Source organism: Trachemys scripta, chromosome 3 (assembly GCF_013100865.1).
Source record: "Trachemys scripta elegans isolate TJP31775 chromosome 3, CAS_Tse_1.0, whole genome shotgun sequence".
NCBI lineage: Eukaryota > Metazoa > Chordata > Testudines > Emydidae > Trachemys > Trachemys scripta.
The window spans coordinates 75,029,504-75,049,066 of record NC_048300.1 but is presented as its reverse complement, the minus strand read 5'-3'; the positions used below and the strand labels follow the sequence as shown (position 1 = coordinate 75,049,066).

General features: G+C 42.9%; 1 protein-coding gene across 2 annotated transcripts in view; it reads left to right on the top strand.

The window, feature by feature from the left end:
• SLC35F3 (solute carrier family 35 member F3) overlaps positions 1 to 19,563 on the top strand; it is a 277,895-nt gene that overhangs the window by 182,501 nt on the left and 75,831 nt on the right. For both annotated transcript variants that reach the window (XM_034765091.1, XM_034765092.1), the window contains one exon: positions 8,478 to 8,802. In XM_034765091.1, the coding sequence (XP_034620982.1) occupies positions 8,478 to 8,802 (325 nt within the window). The remainder of the gene's footprint in view (positions 1 to 8,477; positions 8,803 to 19,563) is intronic.

Sequence of the window (19,563 nt, the reverse complement as noted above, 5' to 3'; positions counted from 1 at the left end):
TGCTGCCCTCAGGGGTGTGAAAAAACACCCCCCCGAGCGCAGCGACTGCAGCGCTGTAAAGCGCCAGTGTAATCAGCGCCTGCAGCGCTGCAAGCTATTCCCCTCGGAGAGAGCTCTCGAAGCGCTGGCGGCGCGACTACACTCGCGCTTCACCGCGGCAGCGCTGTGAATCCGCGAGTGTAGCCAAGGCCTAATGCTCAAACCACTGAGCTATTCCTCCACCCTGCTAGTCAAGAGCAGCATACTATGTTCTCTGTTTGGAAAGCCACCAGAACCCAGTCAGAGCATCAATATGTAGATGGGTCTTGTCTGTTTAGTGAACATGGTTATTTGGGACCCAGCTGTGTATGGTTTCTTCATATTGTAATTCTTGTGTGTAAACAACAAAAGACATCACAGTTAGAGCTGTGTGAAAATATTTTGGTTAATTTTGAACCTCTTCAATATTATGGATTTGAAATTAGACCCCGAATTCTAAACTTTGGAGTTTCAAATACCATCTAATGTAGCTGTTTTGCCAGATCCTCCTTTCCCACTACTTTTTTCCCAAAACTTCTTTTGTGAAATGCCCAAACTATCAAAGAATAGTTTGAGTGACTTGTGATGCACAAACACCTTGAGGTTTGCTCATTTGTAATTGTTAGTGAGATCCTTTATCATGTGAAGAATCCTCTTTCTCTCAAAATTAAGAAAAGCTTAACTCCTCATTTGGGCCCCAGTTTAGGAAGCTGTTTAAGCATGTGCTTAAATTTAAGCACAGGAGTAGTTCCATTGAAGTCAGTGAGACTGTTCACATTAAGTGTGTGCTTCAGTATCTTCTTGACTAAGGTCCTTAGATCATGAGGGACAGTTTAGGATTCCAGTAGGCTGGAGTGGGCATATTGCACACGTATAACACTCTGTCCTCCATTAGTGACACTGATTAACAGTGGTTAAAATGGTTTAGAGATAATTGAATAAATTTGTGTTGAATACATGGAGTCTAAATCTAATCTCACGTCATTTTTCATTTCGGTGACTTCAGTGGATTTCCTCCTGATTTACACTGGTGGTGGTAGAGCAGACAGAATCAGGATCTTAGTTTTCATCAGTATCACTTTATTAGACCACACAGGTTAGTTATAAGCTATCCCTGTAGTGTTCATGTTAGGTCTTTAACTACTAACAGTGCACAAGAGACTTGTGCCATCAAGTAGTTACTGAACTGGTGTAGACAGGGTATTCAGAGGTGATACACTGAGACCATGTCTACACTAGCAAATTTACACCGGCACAGCTGTACTGATGCAGCTGCGCCATTGTAAGATCGCTCATGTAGCCGCTCTGTGCTGATGAGAGAAGCTCTCTCGCCAACATAGCACTATGCACATGAGCACTTATGCTGGCAAAATTTACGACGCTCGGGGGGGGGAGGGGGAGCCGCTGTTTTTTTCCACACACCCCCCCCCCCCGAGCGACATAAGTTTTGCTGACATAAGTGGTAGTGTAGACGTGGCCTTAGTCTCTGGGGAGGATTGCAGACGGACAGTTGCTATTGGGCATAGGCACTGTCCTTGGTTGTGAAGGCTCCTTCCTTTCATTGTCACTGAATGATAAGGAGCAGTGGCTAAGAAGAGAGGATGACATTGTATGAGGATAAAAAGTAGGAACGATTGAATGAAAGTTTTCTTTAAAAAAACAAAAGTACTTTTTCTTTGTCCTGGTATCATGATTGACTGCTTCAGGCAGGATGCCCCTTGTGTATACTTCAGCCTGCTGGGAAGGAGCAAAGGGAGCATAAATACTGGAAATCTCGAGATCAGAAAATAGAATTTCTTTAGTGTACTACATTAGCAAATATAAAAGGCATTTTGTTGGTCTGATACAGATGCAGAGCTAGATTCTAACTGATCCGTATGCTGATGTGCACTGGGGGAAAGGGAGTAAGGAGTCTCTCCTCCTCCTTGTGCATTTGCACAGAAACTGGCCAGAAATGCATTCCACTCCACTCAAGGGACTGCTCCAGAGACATTTCCCTAGGGAGGCAGGGAAGGGAGAAGGTAAGCAAAGCTGTAGCTCCGCCTATCATACATGCCAGCCAATACAACTGTCTGGTCCCACCAGGAGAGCTGTAGGAGATCTCTGAACACTTTAAAAAGGTGTTGCAGTTTGTATACTCCTGTACACTGTATGAAGCTCCAGGAGGCAATCTGATTCTGGGACAATGTCGTTGGGTCTCTCTCAAGGGCAATGCAACTTTCCCAATTGATGACTGTACCTGTATGACATATTCTAGCCCTCCATGAATACAGGAAATCAAAGATGGGTGGTGCAGTTTGTCTTACAGACAAATTAAAAGAAACCACATGCAGAACTCTTATACAATAGGGTAAGCTAGAAAAGCCTTTTTGAAGAGAGGCACAGGACTCTTTCTCCAACATTATGTAGCTCATTTTGACAGGAATAAGTTTTACTCCATCCAGCATGCAAATTAGATGGTCTAAGGTACGAGCATCCTTAGAAATTCAAACCCTGATCTGTGAGATCATTTTCAAAGTAAAGTGATACATTCAGTATTGTCTTTCACTGCATTTGTGCAATGTGAACACTTCTATTGGTGTATTTAACACATAGCACCCGGGATCTGGCCAGGGAGCAGGTAGAAACTGGGATGATAGAGCCGGGAGGAGCTACCCCCGGCAGCCAGTAAGAGAGATGCAAACTGCCACACCCTCTCTTCCCAGTCTAGAGCCCAGCTGAGTCTCAGTAGCTCCCCTTGCTCCCCATGCAGAGCAGACACCCCACTACCCCTCCATTCAAAGCTAGCTTCAGCCATCTCTGGTGCCTGGCTACAGCAACTACTGCAAAGTATTGGGGAAGAAGCAGACACTGCCCACTAACCCCTTTCTCCTGCCCCCATGTGGAATTTTGCTGTCAGGGATAGGGTTGCCAACTTTGTAATGTTTAAAAAATGGACTCTCCAGCCAGAGTGCCGGAACCTCCCTCACCCCACCTGTTCCCCCAAGGCCCTACTCCTACCCCGCCTCTTCCCCTGAGGCTCCACCCCCCATTTGCTCCTCTTCCCCACTGCCTCCATTGCTCTCTGCTTTTCATCTCTCCCCAGATTGGGAGGGACTCACCTGCAGAGCCGGGGCTGGGATCTGCAGCCGCCTGACACAGGTTGGAGATGGCTCCGGCTGAGTAGGGGCTGGCGTGGGTGATAACCCGGTGTCCCCCCTGCAGTAACCAGACTTTACTGTCAGGTCCCCTTTTTGACCGGACTTTCCAGTTGAAAACTGGACACCTGGCCACCTTCCCAGAGCCGGGGATCTATGCAGTGCTTGAACTCTGGCCACACCCCCAATATATGAAGGACCCCTGTGCTTGTTTTCTGCTTTCTAGCCCATAAGTGCAGAGGTAGCACATTGTTTATGCTCTGTTTGGATCTTACACAGCCACAGTGACACTCAGCATTTGGGCCGAAAGAATGTCTGCGTTGCAATTAGAGATGTGACTGCAACATGTGTAGATGTGCCCGAGCTAGCTTTCATGTAGCTAGCTCAAATAACAATAGCAGTGAAGCAGTGGCAGCATGGGCTGAACAACCCTTCCCAGGACCCTGGGTATGTACTCAAATGCTAGACCCTGCTGTCAGAGCTTCACTGCTGTTGTTATCAAGCTGGCTATATCAAAGCTAGCTCTGGTATGTCTACATCAGCTGCAGTATAGACAGACCCTCTGTGTGCACATGCAAATTCAGGAAAAGCAGAGGGAAAAACCTCACACATCCTCACCTACTTGGGAAAATAATTCTACTGCAGATCTAAGTGCTGAAAAGCCTGAGGGGGTGAGACCATTTCCCAGAGCTAATGCATGTGATATGGCATGAGGTACAAAAGAGACAGGGTCAAAGACAAAATGGGTATGGTCTGCAGGAAAATGTGACTGCATACATGCAGGAGGACCAAGCATGTAAGTCTCTACACATAGTTCTTGTGCAACTTATTTCACCTCAGATCAGGAATAAGAGTAAAGTGGGGAAGAGGTGTAATGAAGATAAATTCATTAACATTTGTGAATCACTCAGTGCTACAGTGACACATGCCATAAAGAAGACCATGAGGAAATTAATAATTCCTTATTCATTGCAAGGGTTATATGGTGTTCAGCATATAAGTGTGGGGAATTACACACTGAATGATTAAAAAGAAAAAATATTGAACAGCTGTCTTGGTCACTGAATTCCGTCCAGTCTATGTGTTGAATGAGGCAGGAAGCTTTAATTACATGTGATCATGTAATTAAAAAAAGGTATAATAATGCATCCACACAAGGGGACATGAATTAAGGTTTAACAGACAAGTCTATCTGTCTCAGTTCTGGCATTTCCTAACTTTGAGTGATTGATTCTGCAATCTAAATGTATTTTTAATGTAATGTTTTATTAACCTTGGATAATAAGTTGACCCTTTAGTGCATGTAAATTTACATGGGAAGCTGCCCACACGGTTTTTCCACTGAAAATTGAAAGTAGATGACTAAGGCCTTGGCTACACTTGCGAGTTACAGCGCTGTAAAGCCTCCCCCAGCGCTGTAACTCACTCCCTGTCCACACTGGCAGGGCACTTACAGCGCTGTATCTCCTTGGGTACACTGCTGCAGGTACTCCACCTCCCCGAGAAGCATAAGAGATACAGCGGAGTGGCTACGACTCACGGGTGTGACTGTAAACGCTTGCAGTGCTGTACTAATCACCTTGTCAAGTAGCCAATCCTCTCCATTGTGGTGACCAGCTGCAGGAATGAGGAAGTGCCGGTTTCAAAGCTCGTACCACAGAGAAAAAGCAAACAGTTTGCTGTTTGCTTTGAGTGAGTGAAAGAATGAGCAGGGGGCCGGGAGTTTGGAACTTGCAAACTAGAGTGCTGACACGCTCCAAAAAGCACTCTCTCCCCCCACGCTCCCTGTTGCACTCCCCCGTTTTGAAAAGCACATTACAGCCACATGAATGCTGGGATAGCTGCCCATAATGCACTGCTCCCAACACAGCTGCAAATGTTGCAAGTGTGGCCATGCCACTGCGCTGGCAGCTGTCAGTGTGGACAGACTGCAGCGCTTTTCCCTACTCAGCTGTACGAAGACAGGTTTACCTCACAGCGCTGTACAGCTGCAAGTGTAGCCAAGGCCTAAGAGATTAGAACTCTCTTTTCCCTACTTCTGTGTGAATATTTTAAACCCATTCAAAAAAACCTTATATAACTGCATATCTACTTAAATATCCTTGCTCCTGTATACTCATGTGGCCCCATTTTTTGATGTCTAGATGTGCAACTGATGCACAACGTTTTGAAAACACCCCATTGTGCTTAATCGGGGGCAGGGAGGGAGTTCTTTTGTGTTTTTTCTGTGTCAAAATAGTTTTATTAGATGATATAGTTACCTCATATCATGTACTTTATCTTTTTTTTTTTTTTAGAGTTAAGTAGCAACACAGAGTGTACTTTTGGAGAATACCTTTGGTCTACATGTGTATTGGCTTACATACGTATTAGCTTATATACCTCTACCCTGATATAACGTGACCTGATATAACACGAATTCAGATATAACACGGTAAAGCAGCGCTCCGGGGGGGGCAGGACTGCGCACTCCGGCAGATCAAAGCAAGTTCAATATAACGCGGTTTCACCTATAACGCGGTAAGATTTTTTGGCTCCCAAGGACAGCATTATATCGGGGTAGAGGTGTATCAGTAAACACCCAAGTCACACTGTAAAACTCTAAACAGACATATAACAGTTCAACATACAGATTGCATGATCTCTTCAGTAAAAAAAAATTGTGTGTGGATGTCCCATAACCTGGCTTTAAATTGTGTAGTGATACAGAACTATTGTTCTTGATGCTAATTCTAGCCTGCAGATGCAGTGCAGCAATGTGAAAACCTCTGGTTTCCACTTTTCAGTGTATTAAATGACCTGTGAATGCATTTGAAGCTTTCTAGGTTCCAGCCCCTCAACATGAATTAGCACTTCATCTGTGTTCAGAATGAATGGACTAGCATACCTTAAAGAAATCAGCTTTTAAAATGAAAACACTGCATAGCAGCATCACATGCAGGTGACTAATGTCTTAAACAGAGCTTGAATTACTTTAAACAGCCATCAGAAAGCTTGTAAGCACCTGGTCCTTCAGGGAGCAGAGCACTTCCTGAAATATGCTGAGGACCATCAATGCCTACTGATTTCGATACGAGTTGAAGGCATTCATCAGTCTATAGGATTGGCCTTTAGTTCAGAAGGTAAAAGTACAGTATGTGCTGGTGTGAACATGGTGCCTGGAGGGGCCACACTGAGAATGCTTACTCAGGGCAAACTGCAAGGAATAGGGCAGACAATTCCCAGAACTGGTGGTTTAGTCTATAATTAATTAGATTCGCCAAGCTAGTAACCAAATAGCTTCTGTAATACCACACTGGTTACCAAGAAGCCAAACTACAGTCCCCTTTAAACAATCCAACCTTTGGCTTCCATCCAGGCAGACTAATATAGTGAGGGGTTATTGAAAGCCTTATTCACCATATTTAAAGTTCTACCAATCCCAAGGGACCAGACACATTGCCCACTAGATCAATGAATATTTCAGATCTCACCCAAGTACATGCTTACAGCCGATTTTTATTAAGTAAATCTAAGGTTTATTAATAAAAGAAAAAGAAAGATTTACGTATGGTTAAGAGATCAAAATACATACAAATGTGTGTAAAGTTCTTAGATTAGTTTCATAGCAGAGATGGTGAGACTGCTGATTTGTAAAAGAATTCTGGAATCAATTTAAAAGGATACAGTCCGAGTGCAGAGTTTGTTCAAATTCTTCCATGAGAATTCCAGGGTAAATCCAAAGAAATCCTGGAAATCTCAGTCTTGTGGTTTAGACTTTCCCTGTCAAAGTTTAAGCAGATCTGAAATTAAAAGGATCAGGCCCGAAGTTTCCTTTATAGTTGAAGCCATTGGATACTCTCTTGATAGCAATTGCCACAGCAGGCTCTTTGCTTTGAAGTTAATCTCCTGTTTCCTATGCATACACAGGTAACTAATTGTATTCATTAACATAAGGCAGTTAACCAATCAAATTGTAAAGGCAGTTCATTATGGCATAGACAATTATGTTGAAGACAAATGTAAATAATATCATTTCCTACAGTATCTTACATCTTTGATCTTAAAGTTAATTGACCCATCCACATGCAATTAAGACATGAAAGGGAATTAGTATCTACAAACTAATCTGGTTACATTGTTAACTTCTAACAAGGTAAATGCAAACCCACAGCATCTACACTTGGATTCTCTAACAAACAATACAGGCAAACATATTAAAGATTCTAGTCTACTTAACATGGCTTTGAGAACTATCTACAAGGAATGGCCCTATTTACCATTTCAGTGCCTCCTGTTAAGTTGGTATGGTCACACACAAATTGACCAATCTGTCAGTGTCACAGCTGGTAATAGAGAAGACATACCAGCTGTCATTCAGGCAAAGAATAAAATGGTGGCCAAGTTTTCAAATTTAGCCATGTAATTTGCCTACTGCAATGTTATAATTGATCAGTCAAATGGGCACATAGGTGCCCAACTACCCAATTTACATGTCTATATGCAGATTCAAGCAGCCAAATATGGATTTTGCACATTCTGTTAAGATACCAATGTTTGAAAATTGGTCTCTCTGGGCCATATTTTGATTGCAGTTACATTGGTGTAAATTTGAAGTTGCTGGGCTTGTTCCTCAGGTCTGGCTGAACCCTGGTTGGTACAGGACTCAAGGAGGTGCAGGCTAAGGTGGCCTAGTCCCTAGTGCAATTTAGAGAATCCCAAAGACTGCTCTAAGTTTCACCAGCTGGTAACAGCCCCCCAAAGGGCTATTTCACCAGCCAAGGATTACTGGAGTTCAGCAGTGCTCCAGCCACACCAATAACACTAGCCCATTGCTGTTACTCCAGAGTAACGCCAGTGTAATTGAAAGAATAAATAAATTTTCCTCTCCCCACTTTAGAAAGAAACACGATGTTGCACAAAATATGCAGTTCTAAGACTCCCAAACAGTATTGATTGTGAATGTCGCTGTTATTCCCATTGATCTTTCATGAAGCTAAACAGCACAACATTCATTCATTTGCATGTCATAGCAGAATTCAGTATTATTTTTGTAAATCTTCTAACGTAATGACTACAGAACAGTATGTAATTTCACTTTTCATTTTGCCACCTTACTTCTCACTGTAGAGATGATGATTATTATTAGCCTGCATTGTCCCCAAAATGTGCTAGGTGCTTTAGTGTGGTATGAAATGAACTACATATTTGTGGCAAGATCCTTATTTAATTGAAGTCGATGGTAAAACTCCCTTTGACTCCAAATGGGCCCAGGATTTGGTTCTTGGAAAGTAAAATGCTGTGTAGAATTCTTTATTAATTCTTGTGTTTTCATCTCTTCAGGGGATGAGCACTCCCGGGAATCTCCAGCCCCAGCAGAAGCACAGATGCAGGCTGGGGTGGAAGGCAGTGGAAGGGGAAATCGTTGCTGTTGGAAATGCTCAGTGACCCAACTCAAGAAATTTTTCTGGGGAGTGGCAGTGGTCCTGGGTGTCTGCTCCTCCTGGTCCGGTTCAACCCAGCTAGCAAAATTGACCTTTAAGAAATTCGATGCACCCTTCACTCTGACATGGTTTGCAACAAACTGGAACTTTTTATTTTTTCCTTTGTATTATATTGGACATGTTTTCAAATCAACTGAGAAACAGTCTCCGAAGCAAAGATACAGGTAAGAGAGCTTTGTGTTTTCAGTTTTGCTTTCATGATACTTGAATGTTGCTGTACCCCTTGAGCTGATGTTTTATTCAGATCACTTTGTTAAATCAATATTGAATGTTTTTCTATTCAGCATTGTTAAAGAGGGTTCTGAATTCACTATTGAAGGCTTGCAAGCTGAGTATGTTTTTTATTCCTTCTATGAACTTATTCCAAAAGAAGACTTGCAGGTTCATTTCCAATGCTTGTTTTAAAGGCATTTGATTGAAGTGTGCACTTTATTTTATTACCTGTCTGGGGTTTTCCATCTTATCCTTGAAAAAAATTGAGTTCTTCCTCTACTTTAGAGCTAACTTTCTTGCAATCTCTCCCTCATAGTAAAATGGGAAAGCAGCTGCTTCCAAAACCTATGCTTCTGTGGTACTATGGATTGCCTGCAAAGGATGCTATAACATTGGGTTGGCAAATCCCTTTCATCTCTAGATATTTAGAGCTGAACTCTGACCCCAGTGACACCCCAGCTACCACATACATTTCATTGGGGTAGCACAGGTATAGCTGAGGATAGAATTTTGCCCTTAATGTACCTTTTTCCATCTACAAGGTGTGGATCACCTCATGGGAAGTGCTGAGTGTCTAACTCCCATTAGCTTCAGTTGCAATTGAGGGCCCTTAATCAGCTTCAGGATCTGGCTCATTTTGAGGTTCTCCCCCAGTCTTGGAAATGCATTTTTCACTTCTTTTCCAGCCTTAGCAAAAACTTCTCAGATAAAATGTTTGAATTGAAGATATCCTTCCATGAATAAAAGTCTCTTCTATAGCCCAGTGATGCTTAGTGCAGCTTGATGCAATGCCAGAGTCCAGTATTACTTCATGTAAACAACCTCCTTTACATTTATGTTAAAAAGGTACAAAGTCACCAAGTTAGTCCCATGTCAGTCTGACATCTTCGCAAACATTACCTTCTCTTTTTAAAAGGTTTTAGAATTAGGAATCTAATTGGGCTATGCAGAGATGAGATGTCACTGTTAGAGACCCACCTGAAATGTCAGGGCAATGAAAAACCAGACTTGGGAACATCTTTTGTCTCAGTTATACCAGTGGGACCCTCATGACTTCAGAGAGGTTGCCCAGATATGGGAGCAGGTATAATTTGCTCCTTCATTGAGATTTTTTTAACTTCCAGCTGTGTAGTAATGGGTCAGAAACTTACCATAGAACATACCTATGAAATCAGGGCACTCAAGAGGTACTGTACTCTATGTTACTATGGTAAAGATTAAAAATCATGGAATTTCATTCTGGTTAATGTTAGTTATATCTTCTTACTGTTATAACTTCATCAGGGAAATTGTGGATGAAGGGACTTCACCACAATTCTTCAGTTCCTACGGCAATACCAAGGAGTTTTAGAATAAGGTTTAACATGACGCTGTCATTACACTTCAACTTTAGCCTGCAGCAAGCCATAATGTCAATGAAATATATTTCCATTCATTTTTATCCCCCTTTTGAGAAATGAGAGAACCTAGACATTAGAGATTGTGACCGTTTTGTCCAAAAGTGATCATGAATACTAACATATTACTACCAGATTTTATTCCTTTGGTTTGTTTGTGTTGGTTTTTTTTTTTACTTTCAATTTGCTGCACACAACCTTATGTTTAAATACTTGTGAATCCTGGTGTGAGATACTGTAGCTCTTCAAATCCCCAGAGCTTAAAAGCAGCACACTAATTCTCTTCTTCTTTAAGGTTAATTAATTCTGCTGATAATCTTATGCCTTCCATTCAATTAATTGATGACTGAGCTGAAGAAAGGGTGCAAATCCTAAATTCTATTTGAGTAGTAGCTGAGATTTCATTTCAAATAAACATATAGCCTGTTTAGTGAACAATTGTGAAGACTGTACATTTGCACCTTTGACCAGCAGAGTGAATTGTGATTAACTAAGCATATTATAGGCATCTACTGGATAGGGCACTGGACGGTGTGTTAAGAGACCTGGGTTCTATTTCTGTCACTGACTTACTGGGTGATTTTGGGTAACTCACTTCACCCCTCTGTTTCTCCTCCATACTTTGTCTATTTAGATTATAAACTGTTCACGGGAGGGACTGTCCCTTGTTAGGTGTATATACAATGCCTATCACAATGGGTCCATGATCTAAATTGGGGTTTTTATGTGCCACTGCTATACAAATAATTATTAATAACATATATGCAAAATCCTATATTATGCCTGAGGAAACACAAGGGTATGTTTCCTGCAGCAAGTGTTATTTATTGCCTTTTCTGCATATATGTGGTAGTACTTTTTATAGATTCATAGATCCCAAGACCAAAAGGGACCACTCTAATCATCTAGTCTAAGCTTCTCTATGATACAGGCCATAGAACTTCCCTGAAATAATTCCTGTTTGAACTAGAGCATCTGTCATAGGAAAAACATCCAATCTTGATGTAAAATTGTCAGTGATGCAGAATCCATCACAACCCTTGGTACATTGTTCCAGTAGTTAATTACTTTCACTGTTAAAATTTATTAGACCAGAGAGAGGCTGATTCTATAGTCTGGTGGTTAGCGTAAGGTACTCAGTTGGGAGGGGGAGAGTCAGGGTCAAGTCCCTGATCCAATAAACATTTAATTATTTATACAAAGTGTAACAGCTCCAACAGGAGAAGTTAAGAAAGACCCAACCCAGTTTAGCCCATAATCTGATGGCTAAAGCACTCACCTGGCATACGAGAAAACTTGGATCAAGTCCATGTTCCAAATCAGATGGAGAATGGATTTGAACTCAGATCTTTTACATCCCAGGTGAGTGCCCTAACCACAAGCGGGGTCATAGGTGCTGGAGCTGGTTGCGCTGCCACACTCCCTGGCTTCAAGTGGTTTCCAGGATTTACAGTTTGGTTCAATGGCTCTCAGCATCCCCACTGTACAAATTGTTCCAGCACCCCGGGGGGTTACCTAGTCCAGAGGTATTAGAAAGTGGTTTAGGAGGAGATGCAGTGTCCGCACCAAAGGACATCACAGAGATGACAGGGCCCGTGCTAAAAGAGGAGGCCCCAGAGCATTGTTTCCCACTGTCGCATCCTTTAAATTCTCCTCCCGGCTCCCTCCCATTACAAGTTTTGGTGAGAGCTGTGGATTACTTGACAAAGGCTAGATGGTAAATCATGTAAAATGTCACATTAATAAACCTTGCATTTTAAACCTTTTTATACTTAAACTTTATAGAAAAGAAAAAGGAAATGAGAAATCATAAAAGCATCATAAGAATGGATGGATGGGTTTCTCCCCCAAAGACAAACATTTGAACTACTTATTCTGCTTTTAAAAGCCTCCTGTACAGTATCTCCCTATATAATTCTAGAACATCTTGTAACTTCTTCATAGAAGGCTATATTGGTCCTACACACAAACTAGTTTAAAGTTAGGCACCTTTTTGCATGGTAAAGCACATTTTATTATTTATATGCCTAAATGTGGATTGAGGAGCCTACCTTTAGGGAGCCAAATTTGAATTTTTTTGACTAAAACTGTATCGCACTTCTTTACATTTAACAGGTTGGTTGGTTGTTTTCTTTATACGATTTTCCAATGTTTCTTCATAATGTGGATTAATCATTTAATGGATGTTTTAAAAAATGTATTAAAACAGCCATATTATTTTACTGAAAAACTAGCTGAAGTACAAGTTGCAAACAGCCACTTATAAACTAGTTGGTAAGGATTACTGATAGGATTCTCTCCACCTGCGCAGTAACACTACAGGACCTATAAAAACCCCACTGAGAACACCTTATCAGAGCACAATGGGAGTATCAATGATAATTCAGTTCAGACAATATTGATTAATTTCAAATTATATCCAGGTTGAGGGACCTTCACAATTAATAGGATGCCATTCTTCAGCTGTACTTTTGAAGATGGGTTAGGATAAGCAGAAGCACCTCCATTGTCTTAAGAACTACTTTGGGCCTAATTCTTCCCTTAAGCTGTAATCCAGGCTATCTCACTGAAGACAAGGTAGACTTAGAGCCTTAGGCTAGGTCTACACTACCCGCCTGAATCGGCGGGTAGAAATCGACCTCTCGGGGATCGATTTATCGCGTCCCGTCGGGACGCGACAATCGATCCCCTAATCGACGCTCTTACTCCACCAGCGGAGGTGGGAGTAAGCGCCGTCGACAGGAAGCTGCGGAGGTCGATTTTGCCGCGGTCCTCACAGCGGGGTAAGTCGGCTGCGATATGTCGAATTCAGCTACGCTATTCACGTAGCTGAATTTGCGTATCTTAAATCGACTCCCCCCTGTAGTGTAGATGTAGCCTTAGTAAGATATTGTTTAACTCTGCATTTATCCAGGGGGAAGTTAAAGTACCTCTTAAAAATTCACTTTAGGCTTGTCTACACGGGGACACTCAGGAAAATTAATCTAAATTAACCAAAGGTGTGAATTTAAAGTAGATTAGCTAAACTGTATTAGACCCCTGTGTGGACACTCTCCTTCAGAATTAGTGTCTCTAATTTGGTTTAGCATAATTCACTGTTAACAGTTTATTAATGGGCATCAGCAGGGCCTACAGGGACAGTTAGACCATGGCAGGATAGTGTCGGGTAGATTCGGCCTCCAGCTTGTCGTGAACTAAACATTTGTGTAGACAAGCCCTGAGAATAATGCCTAAATGTAGGTTTATATGGAATTGGACCAGAATACTGGTGTTAACAATGTGCAGGGCCGGGGGTGGGGAGGAAGAGGGACCCGATTCTGATCTTATTTACTCTGATATAATCCATTGATGCCACTTTGATTTACATTTGTGTAGGATTAAAATTGGGTACAGAATCATTAATTACCAGAAGTGTTCAGTGTCTCAGTTTTATATTACACCCAAAAGATTACTATAGATTTACACCAGTAACAAAGATCAGACTCTAGCCCAGCATCTCCCGTAACCCCAACAATTTACTGGAGCCCATTAGTTCAATATTGACTGAGGAGCAGGAGTACTACTCTACTGAATCACCAACACCACTTCCAATGCGTGGGTTCCCCTTAGAAATCTCCCACCCAGAAACGGGCAATCACCTGACCATGATGAAGTTAGGGAAGCTGATGAGGACACAGTCTGAGATGGTACAACTTGGGAGCTTTTTGCTATTGATTTTTAATGTTCAATGTTCATGAATCATTCTTATCCAAATAGCGTTAAAATGCTGCAGTGTGGTTAGCTATTGACATTCCACTAATTTATATTTCTGCTTATGTATGAGCATTACCACCAGAGAACACAGCATTAACAAAGCCATAAATAAGACAGGAAAATATCAGGACATAATGAATTTAAGCATATTTAGCAAATGTTATCCAGCAAAGCATAATATATTTTTGCTTTTAAAAAAACTTCCATTTATAAATTCTACCACTTCTAGTTCGGTACATTAGCCTTAAATTAATGCACTTTTACTCCACATTCCTACAATATAATTACTTTACAATTCAATTCCACATTAGCAAATTGAAACAAATTCAATTTAAAATAAAAATACTTTGGGCCAGATTCTGATCTCAGTGATTTTAGACTGGTGTAACTCTCCAGACTGAACTCCAAATGAAGTCAGTAGAATTACATGGCGTTTATACCAATCTAACGGGGATCTGTCTGGCCTAATGGACATACTCATGCAAATCAGTTAACTGGGATAACATCTGAATATTGCTGCCTTACAAAAACTCAGATCTCTGCTGCAGAAGCATTGTTGGTGTTCTGTGCAAATGGATTATCATAATCATAGAGAGCTAATTCCAGGTGAGTTATTTTTGACCACTGTCATCTTGGGTACTGGTCCCACTACTAAGATTGCTTTAATTGAAACTATACTTTACTTCTAACGTATTTGACTCAAAGGAGACAAGGCAAGAGTTTCAGTATCACTCATAAATAGGGCCCTACCAAATTCACAGCCATGAAAACACATAATGGACCATGAAATCTGATCTCCCCCATGAAATCTGGCTATTGTAGGGGAAGAGGGCTCCTACTGTGCACTGGGCTCCAGTTGCTAGTCCCGGCTGGGGTGGGGAGGAACAGGACTTCCTCTGCGCTGAAGAGGAAGTCCCATCCCTTCCCAGCCTGACTAGCAGCTGGAGCACGCGGTAGGAGCCCCCGATTCAGGCGCCCCCAGCAGCCTGGGGGAGGTCAGCTCCACCTCCGGGAACCTCCCCCAGCTGCAGAATGCTCCACGGCTGCTGGTTGGGAGCCCAGCTCTGAAGGCAGGGCAGAAGTGAGTGACCAAGAGCTTCCTGCAGCTGGAGGAGGTTCCCAGAGGTGGGTTTGATCCAGCAGGGGAAGAGGAAGTCCTGTCCCTCCCCAGCCCTACCGGGACTAGCAGCTGGAGCCTGGCGCACGGTGGGAGCCCCTGGCTGGGGCGCCCCCAGCCCTGCCCCTCCCCAGCTCCGAGCCTAGCCCTCAGGATCAAAGGGGCCTTGGGCTAGCTATGTGGGAGCGGTGTTATGCAGACAAAACTACACAGGATCGTTTCAGGGGGCAAGGCACATTTATTACGATAACACAATTTGATTTACGACCAATAACTAATACCTATACACACTCACACATCAGATGTTCTGCAGCTGCTATATAGTTACCAGTCCTGAACGTAGCTTGAGTCCGTGGCTTGATTTTGCAGCTTGGGTTCGTAGCTTGTGGCGGCTAACTGGCCAGGAAAGCCGGGCACAAGGAAGGGCTGGGTCTGCCCTCCCATGTTGGCAGCAGAACTTTAGCCTTTCAAGTCTTCCATCTCACCCATCCTTTTTGTAGGCTTTAGTTTGAATCCAGAGTCTATAGGTCTTGCTGTGTCACGTTGCCTCTGGGTTCTGTGTGATTGATCACCCGTCAATTGCAGACGTGACTTTCAGCCTCAGACCTAGCTTTGATCTTCCTTCTATTGTACCTTTGTTCTTTTCTTTTTAGGGTGGACTCTTCTTACTTTGTTAGGGCTGTTGTCTGCATCTTCAGCCATTGGTGTTTGAACTCTGTTTCATCAGGACAGGCTGGTGTTGGAGGTTGATTCCATCATCCATACATACCTTATGTACACATCTAAACTAAATTAATAAAATTACAGCAGGGTTTTGCAAAAATGAAGGTTGCAGCAAGCTTTTACAAAATGGAGTAAGCATTGTAAAATGGAGTTTGAATTACAATATGGCGAACAGTGAACAGACGTTACAATATAGACAAGTGTAATGAATGGCAAACAGTGAACAGAAGTTACAATACCGAAACAGTGCAAGTCTCAGTGATTTAAGCAGGAATTGGATTGACAGTGAAAGTTACAAGGGCAACTGGCTGAACAGCTATGGCTCTTAACAAGCATCTTAATTGTCAATTAGCCAGTTATTGGGGTAACTGGTTTTATGAATGAATGTTGTTTTATTCATAAAACTTTACTTATGAAGTTACATTAATACAGTGAACAATTAAAAACAATTTCATTCATCAGTTCTACAGCGGGGAGACCACAGCATCCCCCTGACCATGGGGCCTGGATGGTTGCTCACCCGTAAGGCTGGTCCTGCCCCCCCCCAGTGACATACCCCCCATACCCTGCAACCCTCCCTTCTAGGCTGCTACCGGCAGCAGTGCTGGCTTTAGGGCTGGGCGCCCAGCCATCAGCCACTGCTCTCCAGCTGCCCAGCTCTGAAGGCAGTGCCCCTGCCAGCAGCAGCGCAGAAGTAAGGGTAGCAATCCCATGAATCCCTTTTGGGATGGGACCCCTTGAAATTTACAACATCATGAAATTTCAGATGTAAACATCTGAAACCGTGAAACTGACTATTTAAAAAATCATATGACCATGAAATTGACCATGAAATTCCCCTCAGCTCGGGGAGGTATGTAACTCACACACCTCTGGGGTGTGGTGTTCTGTCCCCTCTAGTGGGACTGAGACCACTTAGAGAGAGAGATTAATGAATCTGCACTACAGCCTTAGCTAACAGCCATATGGCTTTTAGCTCATGCACCAAGCTCCAGAGAACCGAGGTTCAATCCTGCCCGCCGACAACCGAGGTCTGTCAGCGTTACATTAAACAGCAGATATTTAATTCTCTTACCATAAACACCATGACGCTGTCCCTGGCACTTTACAGCACTACAACTTGCTGCGCTCAGGGGGGTGTTTTTTCACCCCCCTGAGCGGAAAATTGCAGCGCTGTTAATTGCCAGTGTAGACAAGTTCTAAGTATATCTTGGTGCCACTAGATGGGACAGAACACCACGCCCAGGAGGTGTGTGGGTTACACTAACACCCTTCCTCGCTTCCTCCAAATACAGAGTCAAACTCCTTATATGGAGGTTGGGTTTAGGCTTAGCCCAAGTTAAAGCTGAAATCAATGGATAAGTGTAAGTGAGCAGGATTTGGCCCTGTTTCTTCTTATTGGCAAAAATGGCTTACATAAGTATAGCTGAAATTCAGGGCAAGGATGTGAAGCTACAATCATTTAAATTGTATGTTTCCTTTTGGAATTACTATTTTTCCCTATCAGATAATAAATGCTTCCTCTAAAGGAAAATGTGCTTTTCTCTTTAAAGGTGTCTATTCTTCTCCATCTGATATATCAGTCTGGAACTAGTGTCATTCGCTGTCACCTTGTGAGGGATAGGAAGAGGCACCAGACTCACTGTGACAAATATTATAAGAACCACCCTACTGGTTCAGACCATAGGTCCATCTAGCCCAGTATCCTGTCTTCTGACAGTAGCCAATGCCAGGTGCCCCAGAGGGAAAGAACAGAACAGGTAATCATCAAGTGATCCATCCCCTGTCACCCATTCCCAGCTTCTGGCAGACAAAGGCTAGGGACACCGTCCCTGCCCATCCTGGCTAAAAAGTGAAGAGCAACAAACACTCTCGGCCCTGCCCTGTCTCCCACCAATTCTTTGCCTCATTTTGAGTGAGTCAGAATGATGCTCCAGCTCCTTTGACAGAAAAAGATACAGTTATATTTACTTACCATGAATCAGAAGGCAGGTAAACCAAGACAAAGGGGCAAGGAATGTGCACCTTGGAGAGCTACTTCAGCCCATGGCTGCTGGATCTATTTGTCTCTCCTTCCCAGAGGACTCTGACCCTTGATGGTAACAGTCTCTGGCACTGCTTGTACCTGTGCCTTCCACCTTCAACACTTCTGACTGTTGTGCTTTTTTGGATGCACAGAATCATAGAATATCAGGGTTGGAAGGGACCTCAGGAGGTCATCTAGTCCAATCCCCTGCTCAAAGCAGGACCAACCCCCAGACAGATTTTTGCCCCGAGATCCGTAAATGGCCCCCTCAAGGATTGGACTCACAACCCTGGGTTTAGCAGGCCAATGCTCAAACCACTGAGCTATCCCCAGAAGAAGTGGGAAATCCCCAAGTGGCCCCCCAACTCTTCCCCTCCAACTAACGTAAGCAGGCTAGCTACTGAAGCTAAGAAGATTTATTGGTACTCTTCTGCCACAGATCAGGCCTCTTAGGGCAGGTCTTCACTACGGGGGGTGGTCGATTTAAGATACGCAAATTCAGCTACGCGAATAGCGTAGCTGAATTCGACATATCGGAGCCAACTTACCCCGCTGTGAGGACGGCGGCAAAATCGACCTCCGTGGCTCCCCATTAACGGCGCTTACTCCTACCTCTGCTGGTGGAGTAAGCGCATCGATTCGGGGATCGATTGTCGCGTCCCGATGAGACGCGATAATTCGATCCCCGAGAGATTGATTTCTACCCGCTGATTCAGGCAGGTAGTGTAGACCTAGCCTTAGTCTCAGCTCAGACAGATTCTGTTGTTAAACTTTGTCAGAGAAACTAAGATTATGAAGAACTGCTCCCTGATGGAAACAGTGATAACCACATTCTCTTTTCTTCTGAAGTGGTTGTGGATCCCACCAATCTGGAGGACCCGGGGATAATGGCAGATCCACCCCATGGGATGTTCCAGAGATAGCTCCCAGTTTCCATCTTCAGGTGTTCTATTAAAGATCCTGCCATACCTATGCAAAAATATTACCGAATTATTACTTAAGCCCATCACTTTGGTCATTTCCTCAGGGAAAATTCTCATTTTAGAAGAGGACTAATTTATAATAACACTGCTCTACAGCCAAAATGCTTCTGAAATAAATGTAATCAAACTTTACTAATTCTGGGTCACTGAGAACAAAAATTATGCTTAAAATTGTTGATTGGCTCTAGTTTCAAGATATGCTATTGGGTCAGTATATACGACCCTTGACTTGGGAATGGCAGAGGATAAGTGAGTTATAAAGGGAAGGGATCTCAATTTAAACCAGAAATGACTAAAATACATCTTTGACTGGATCTATGAATAAATCTATGACTGGGTTTGGACAGTACTTGCTTTTTAGGCAAAACAATGAATGATGCAATCTGAAGCTGGTTTTGCGTCATACATGATATGAATTGCATCATGTTATTCCTAGAAGTCATGGATGATGCAATCATAACAAAGCTTACATCACTGTGCTGAACAAATTGCCCTATATCAGCTCTAGAAATCATACAGTGTCGTGCTCTCTTATTTGTCAGTGTTTGATTTTGCAAAGGGACACATTTCTGTTTAGCCAAAGTGAGCAGAGAAGCCTCGTACTTGTGTGAACAGTGCAGATAACTTCTGCTATGTTTGTGGTGAAGTGACTTTTGCATCATAACAGCGCAGTATAACCACTATGGTTAAGAAAGCCTATCACCTTTATTTTG